Source organism: Theobroma umbraticum, unplaced genomic scaffold (assembly GCF_002168275.2).
Source record: "Theobroma umbraticum cultivar Fairchild unplaced genomic scaffold, ASM216827v3 scaffold_146.0, whole genome shotgun sequence".
Taxonomy (NCBI): Eukaryota; Viridiplantae; Streptophyta; class Magnoliopsida; order Malvales; family Malvaceae; genus Theobroma; species Theobroma umbraticum.
Window position 1 is genome coordinate 1,255,899 of NW_018397265.1, and position 7,738 is coordinate 1,263,636.

General features: G+C 34.3%; 1 protein-coding gene across 1 annotated transcript; it reads right to left on the minus strand.

The window, feature by feature from the left end:
* Positions 1-1,564: 1,564 nt before the first annotated feature.
* On the minus strand, positions 1,565-6,479 carry LOC110422749 (2-isopropylmalate synthase). The gene is made up of 5 exons (XM_021436761.2): positions 6,008-6,479; positions 5,316-5,879; positions 3,297-4,571; positions 3,124-3,194; positions 1,565-2,394 (listed from the first exon to the last, which is right to left on the minus strand). The coding sequence occupies exons 1-5, from the start codon at positions 6,089-6,091 to the stop codon at positions 2,100-2,102; spliced, it is 2,289 nt and encodes a 762-aa protein (XP_021292436.1). The 5' UTR covers positions 6,092-6,479; the 3' UTR covers positions 1,565-2,099.
* Between the last annotated feature and the right edge of the window lie 1,259 nt (positions 6,480-7,738).

Here is a 7,738-nt window from a genome sequence, read left to right on the forward strand (position 1 = left end):
TAAAGACTATATATTCAAGATAATTCCTCTTACATAATTAGGATTAATAAAAAAATGATATATTGATGAAATTTTAAGTAATAGCGCAACACTGCAATTTATATTTGAGAACAACATAATAATTTATTAATTTTTAAAGATTAAAATTATAGAAAATAAAATTCACATAAAAGAAAACAAGAAAAACATAGCAAGTAGAAGATAAAGCCCACATATGACATAACACAAAAAAACGAAAAAGAATATGGTTGATGATTCATAAAAATCTGAAGAAGAAAATCTATAAAAATAATCATATATATTGAAAAAAGAAAATAAAAAAATTAAAGTTGAGTGAGGCATGTAGGTCTTTTTTGTTACTCTTTATTTGTATTAATTATTAAATAAAAATTAATTTGAGAGGGTTATTAAGTGAATATATTAAAAACTTTAAAAATTTAATATGTTATAAAAAATTTAAAAAATTTTGGAGGCCTAAGGGGATTACGCCCTTGCTTGAATTAAATAACTCTTAAAGAAATAATAAGTTACTAACCAAAATTAATTATCTACAACAAATAAGTAGGGAGTCAAACAATGCAGGTAAAACCTATGAACATAACAAGAAAAGGAAGATGAAATCTCTTCAATTCTCTAAAATTCCAAGAAGGGGTAATTCTTTAGCCCACAACTTAGGGAATATGGATGTCAATAGGCCTCAAAATTTTGTAGCTTGGTATGGAGGGATTATGGCTTGATGTTTATTTGTTCTCTACTTTCACATTTTTCGGTTAAATTTTGATGGAAACTTGTGCCGGGGTGAAATTTTGATGTTACATGTAGTGGTTTTGTTTTTGTTTATTTTGAGATTATGTTTTGATATTTGATAAAGGACATGTTTGATTCATAAAATTATTTGATTGAAACAACATAATTACAGGGATGATAAGTTTGTGATTATATCCCTTTACTATAATTAAACTTCTTATTATCTCTCGCAACAATTTAAGAAAAAAGTGAAATTTCCTTGTACCAAAAATTACAAAACTGCCAGCAGAATATCAAAACTGGATTTCTTTTGTTTGTTGCATAATTGGCTATGTTGAAAAAACAGAATTGAAGAGGATAGAGAAGTACATAGAAAATTGTGTAAGCATGATAGATTGAACAATTGGTGGTTGTGATGGAAACTGGTGATGCTTAGGGGTATTTGTAGTTAATGAAAATTCTTCAAATACTCAAAAGGCCTTTCTAAAGTTACTTGTGCATAACCATTGAAATAGATATTGTAGTTTATTTGATTAGACCAACGAAAGGATCTTAAAAAGCATATTTGAATATTTAACTCATTGATTGATGCGTTATCTTTCTACTTAAAAGGAACAAAATTCAAATCCTAAAAACTACTTGTTCCTAGTTGTTACGTGATGGGAGAGGTATTCTGGAAAAAAAAGGCCAAGAAGAGGATTTAGTTGATAATAATTTATTAAACATAATCTTCAATGAGGGTTTCACCCTGCTAGGCCCTGAGTCTAGCCAAGATAAAACTAAACCAAAGAGTTTGCTGTGGCAGGCTAAGTGTCCCTAGTTACAACCTTCAAAATATATGTTCATTAACATTTTAACATTTGAAACAAAACACATGTACCCCAAAACATATGTACCCAAAGATAAAATTAAATTAGAAAAAAAAAAAACCTATAGACAATTACATACTCCTTCGAAGATCCACCAAATGTGCATCCAGAAACTTGAAGTTAAAGTTTGATGCCTTTTAGGAGCTTGTGGTGAATACAAAATACTTAAATGGACAATTACTTGCTCAAGCCTTACATCCGTGACTGTTGCGAGGCATGTGGTTAATATTATACAGGGAAGGAAACCGGTTGTGGTTAATATTATACAGGGAAGGAAACCGGTGGCAGACGCTGTTGCAAGGATAAGAAAATTCCAGAACTGAAACGTTTGTCGCAACAGGAACCTGCAATTGGAGTTTCTACCTTCCTGTTTAGAGTTAGGGAGTCCTGGCGTCTATGCAAGCTGTGGCTGCTATGGTTCAGTTTTTGTTGCATTGAACCTTTAATCTGACCCCAAAAAAAATTTTAAAAAGGGGAAAAAACCTATGCTCTCTTCAGAAAAGTTCTCTTTTTCTTCCACCTCAAATTTGCCATTTTCTCAGCTTTCCACCGTCTAAATTTTTCTCGACTCCTCAACCATTCAGAATAATCTTTTCCCCGTTTGCACTCAATGAAGTCTGCTAAATCATCAATATCAGATGAGTTTCGGGAGCCTTCTGATATGCACCTGAGAAAAATCTCACCATTGCAAGTTTTCCCTGTATTCTCTTCTATGCTAAGAGCTGATTCAACATGATTCACAATAGGCGCATGTTCTAAACTTGTCCTAGAATCCATTCTGCAAAATGAAGAAAAGGCTATCAGATATTTTTGTACAAATACAACAATAACAGATGTTAAGAAACCCCAAACAGTGCTAAGAAATTTAATCTGGAAGTGTGTCAATGGACTCTAAATAACCCCAAACAGTGGTTTGACCTAACCAAACCAAGAACCGAGTCTCCTTGTTAATTTATTACCCTTTCCATTTTTTCCTATAAGGAAAGACAGCAATACTATAGCTAGGCTTCCAGTGGTCACAAAATGGTTAATGTGATATGGCAACATAAATTTTCTTGAACTCCAAAACACTAGGAAAAAATCATAGTCTAAGACCCCTTTTGCAAAGATGACGGGGAAGAAAGCAGGACCAGAAATAACTTTCCCAAGATAACTCATTCAGCCCTTAATATATACTTTTCTAATCCTATTCAACTCATAAATCCCTGATCCTTTTTGTTCCATCCTAATATTAAACCTAAAATCCTAAACTAGAACATATTTGCACCATCAGCCAAGTAGGCAGATATCATGCAACCTGTCCATACATGCACACAGAAGGGATGGAAAGCAAGATTCAAAATGTCTTATTCAAAGGACTGTCAAAGACTTAAAATTAAAAATGAATCCCTGAAGTTTATACTGATAGCAAAATTTAGGAAAGTGAAAAGAACAAATTTGCTCAGTTAGACACTTGGCATAATCAGCAATAACAAGCTAATATGATAAACACAAAAATTTCACCTACCCCAAGTACAATGTACGAATTTTCTGAAATTTTAGTGCAACTGCTCGGCTAGATTTTCGGCCCGCAAGAACCTGAATAATTATTCTCAATTACTTTAAGAACAGAAGAAGCCAAAGACATAATGAGAATGACAAAACTGCAAACAAGAGAGAAACCATTGGTATTAACTTTACCTCTCTAGCTTTATGGCAAAATTCAGATTTTCTGACTTTACTACGAGATTTATGAGATGAAGTTTCGACCCCTGAGCCAAGTAATGATCCCAATGCATGTAAATCACCCTCTTCGAAAACAAAAAAATTCAATAGTATCATCAATGTAAATATGCAATTCTTAACTAGAAAATCAAGCCCACTAGCATAACTTAGCGACAACAAGCCTGAAAAGTGAAAAAAAATCCACTTGGACTTCTTATGCCTTGTTGGCTGAATTTCCATCATGTCATGCAAGAACTTTTGAACTGGTAGACGAACACTGAACTGTTGAAAACAATCAAAAGTAGCCACCAAAAAATTATACTCCTTACTTAATGCAACGTTTTCCAATGTTTTCAAAGACCCAGAATTTCTGCCTTTTGTTAGAATCCTTACAGCTTGTAACATTGAACTACTCATTAGCTTCAGTATAGATGCCAGAAGACATATATCTTGAGGACTAGTATCTTCCTTTTTATGCAGTAAAGTGTCATCAACATCATCAGAAGAACCCCTGAGTATTATGCAGCTTAAGATTGATAGAATTTCATCTCTAGAGGATTCCTCAATAACATGAAGGCTCTCTTTTGTGTATGCAACAGAGGCAGCCACCAGGTCAGACTTTGTTTTTAGTAAAGTGTTGCTCAAACACGAATTCCATACTTTTTCGCATTTTGTGATCAGATTATGAATTTTCTCTCTTGTGGCTGGCAAAAGACATGATTCAAAATCCATCTGACTGTTACTTGCAAGAAAATGTGATTTCACAAAAGAATCATCATCAACTATGGGGTAGCCTTTCATGTTCAAATTGGACATGTGTCTGGTGTACAAGGCAACTGACCTTTCAAATGCTGCAAGGTACGATCTCAGTTCACTTCTTATTATCAAATGCTCGAACGATATGCCAGTTCCAATGACCTCAGAAACCAATAAAATTAAATATGCCTGAAACATTTTCGGTGCAGACAACATGATGGGGTTGAGCAACAATGACAAGGCTGTAGTCAATGTCATTTCAGGAACTCTGAAATTATTGTCAGGAAGCCAAAACAGCCTATTAAGGAAATCCTTAAATGCTTGGTCATCAGGAATAGAGAGAATAAAGTGAGCAGAAATAACCTCCAGCACACTTCCAATATTACCAGGGCCAAAGTGACGTATGAATAGAAATTCATTGACACAAGAGAGAGAGTCAACAAGCAAAAGGTACTGCCTCACTGATTCATACATCAGAAGCTCATCTGCAAATACCTAAACATGGTACTTTTAGTATCGAGTCCTTTTACTGCTTAAAAATATAGTCTAATAGTAAGCTTTTCATGGCAGCAACCTAACTACCATAAACTATCCATGATAAGAACAAAATCACTTTAAAGAGTGTAAATAAACTCTAGAAACCTCAAAAACAAGCCAATCCTTTAGTTTTACTAATTGCCCTATGTTCTGAGCATAACTGCCACCAAAGAAGAAATACTAGTTCATGCTTAAGTCAAGTAAAAAGTGACGTAGCAAGGTTTAACTAGGCAATACAAAAATATAGCTATATGCATACAAAGACTAATACCTGCAGTCTACGAGGAAAATTCACAGCTAAGTATGGAGAACAAGAACAAGGTAATGTCCAAAATCTCATTGATAAAAGAATCTAATAATGTGAGCCTTGTGATACTTTCGAATATCATGGCTAAACAAAAAAGCAGCTTAATAAAGCAATACATGGCAAAACCTAAAACTTAAGGTCCTATGAAGAAAGGGGAGGGAGGATGATTACCTCCCTCTCTGGTAAAACAAAACAACTTTGCTATGATATATCTAGCTATGCTTGCATCAAACCCATAAATGTTGTTTGTTTAACTCTATGGTCAATAACAAAAGAAACCTACTTGAATCAACTATTGCAATCTGCGGAAGGCATTAACTTTACAGCAATTGAATAATTGGCTGTTGAATCAAAGCATGTGCACTCTTAAAATTCAAAACAGGAATCAAAATTACCTCAAGCACAGTACACAAGATTGCATGGAATGGATTACAAGGTTCTGAGAAACTTATGGAAGTAACCAAGTGCTCGAAAAGAGAGGTAGTAGCATCATCATCCACAAACATACATTCATGCGAAACCTCCTCTTCAAAATTACAACAATTTCTGCCATTCCCTCCCTTTAACTCCACAGAAACACATCTCCTTAGTATCCCTAAAAGAATTCGACCTTTTTCAATAACAAGCTTCTGATCCAAAACAAGCAACTTGAAAACAACAATGCAACATCTCAAAAGCGAGGTTAGCTCTTTAATAGCGGCTTGAACATTGACATGGAAGATTGATTGTCCTTGAGCCGGATGAGCAGAAACATCATTCAAACAAGAGAATAATTCATTGAACTTTGCACCGAGCTTATCGAATAAGACATTGGACATTTCATGAATATCTTTGAATTTGATTTTGAACTCGTTCAAATTGAATTCCGTCTCGGGGAAATTCAAATTGGATTCAGAATTAGAGCAGCCCAAATTAAGGAGTAGTAAATACAAGCCTTCCATTGTCTCTGGTTTTGGACCCTAAAATCAACCCAAATAAAATCAGTGAATTAAGAGGAAAAAATTATGAGAGAAAAAAATAACAGAGAAAGAGTAAACGCAAGAAACAATTAGAAGAAATAAGATATGGAACGAGAAATTTGGTGCACCTGTGGAGAAGAAATGGAAGAAATTAGGGTTTGGAAGTTGAAAAGACAACTCGCACGTTTCTTCCTGCCTCTTTTTGGACCCATTCTTCGGAGGAACAGAAAGTGTAGTCCGAACTTTTGCCCAACAGAGCTATGATTCGCAGCCGCAGGGCATCGAGAAACAATTCCAGGCCAGCTTATACCAAGATTCAAGAGGAGAAGATGAACGATTTCTGATTTTGAAAGTCTCTTTCCTTTCTCTTTCTCATTTATTTGGCTTATCTCGTACTAGAGGTTTCTTTTTTTGCTGTTGTCCTTTCCTATGGGTTCCATCTTGGCGGGAAATTAGACCCTTTTTTACCTTCTTCTGTTAATGGATTTTCACGTACTTAAAGCCCAAAACATAAATATGCAGACAAGAGACATTATCAAAGCGCTGGGAACGACCATCCATAGCCGTCTTCTTCTTTTACTTTTTTTGGTCAACATTTTTAGGTTTTCTCTATAATAGTTTCTGTAACCAAGATTCATTCACTTGTGGACACCAAAAGGCGCACCGAATTGGGACACTTGCAATGAACCTGGACGGACTGCACGAGACTAATGAAGTGTGTAGATAGCGTCATGGGGATATCCCCAAGTCTCACACTAACTAGATATTATGGGGTTTTATTTGATTCTCTCTGTTCATATACTGATAAGCTATTCCTCAAGCTTATTGTTTTTTTTTATTGACAAAAGCATATCTTAAAAAAAAAAAACCCGAAAGGGTCTTGTTTAAGATCATTGGTGAGCACTACAATAGGACTAATGAAAACTTGTTGAATAGGCTAACATGGTTTGGAGTGCATCCAATTTTTTTTTTACCTTTCGAGGAGTATTCAATTTTTTTAAAAATACTAACTTTTTTTACCATGTCTAATAACGTTTAAAAGAGTCTCAATAATGTTCCTAGCATCGTAAATTGCATTTTAAGCATAAACATGAACATGAAACTTTAACTAAATTTAGTTGAATCTCTATTTAAATTTGTTGTTTATATTTTAACCATAGTCTAGCTTCTAAAATTCATTTTTGTTAAGGATAGCATTACCTTGGTGAGCCCACTATGTTGAAAAATGCTTGAAACTTTACATTGAAGACAAAAATCACATTTTTTAAAATGGACAAAACCTAAAAAGGAAAACTCATAAACTTTTGCTCCTGGAAAAGCATCTCCTTACCTCTAAAATGTTGGAAAACTAGTTTAATGATTGAAAATCACTTGTTCCTAAAGAAAAATGAGTTTAAAGCTTGGAAGAGAATTCAGAGAGTGAAAAATAGAGGGTTTGGCAGTTGCAATGATGAAGGGAATGTTAGGTCTCTAAATTTGAACCCTATGTATAGTTTGAAGTGTGAAAATACAAATTTACCTTTTATTTTTTGAAGTCTAACGTTGAAGTATTGATACTTTGGACCTAAGCCTTGATACTTTTGAAATAGAATGGTTCTGTTTGGAGTTTTTCGACCAAAGTCTCGAAACTTCTTGTGAAAGTCTCAATACTTTCTTTCTAGACAATCATGTCTCAATACCTCATATGAAGTCTCGAGGCATTATTCATCCCATGAATCAAGCCTCAGTACTTTTCAGCCAAGGCTCGATAGTTTTGCTTTTTAAAATGCTATTTCTAAGTGGAAAACTAAGTCTTTTAGCCCCATTTGAATCCCAATTTTCTTGAGACTCATTTAAAATCATTCGGAGGATGTTCTTAA

What these genes read in the sequence shown, in the direction of transcription:
- LOC110422749 (XM_021436761.2), bottom strand. Translation starts at nt 6,091, where the DNA reads ATGGGTCCAAAAAGAGGCAGGAAGAAACGTGCGAGTTGTCTTTTCAAC. An exon ending in TCTTGTGTACTGTGCTTGAG is followed by an intron (nt 4,572 to 5,315) that starts GTAATTTTGATT and finishes TACCATGTTTAG; the next exon opens with GTATTTGCAGATGAGCTTCT. An exon ending in ATTCGTACATTGTACTTGGG is followed by an intron (nt 2,395 to 3,123) that starts GTAGGTGAAATT and finishes TTCATTTTGCAG; the next exon opens with AATGGATTCTAGGACAAGTT.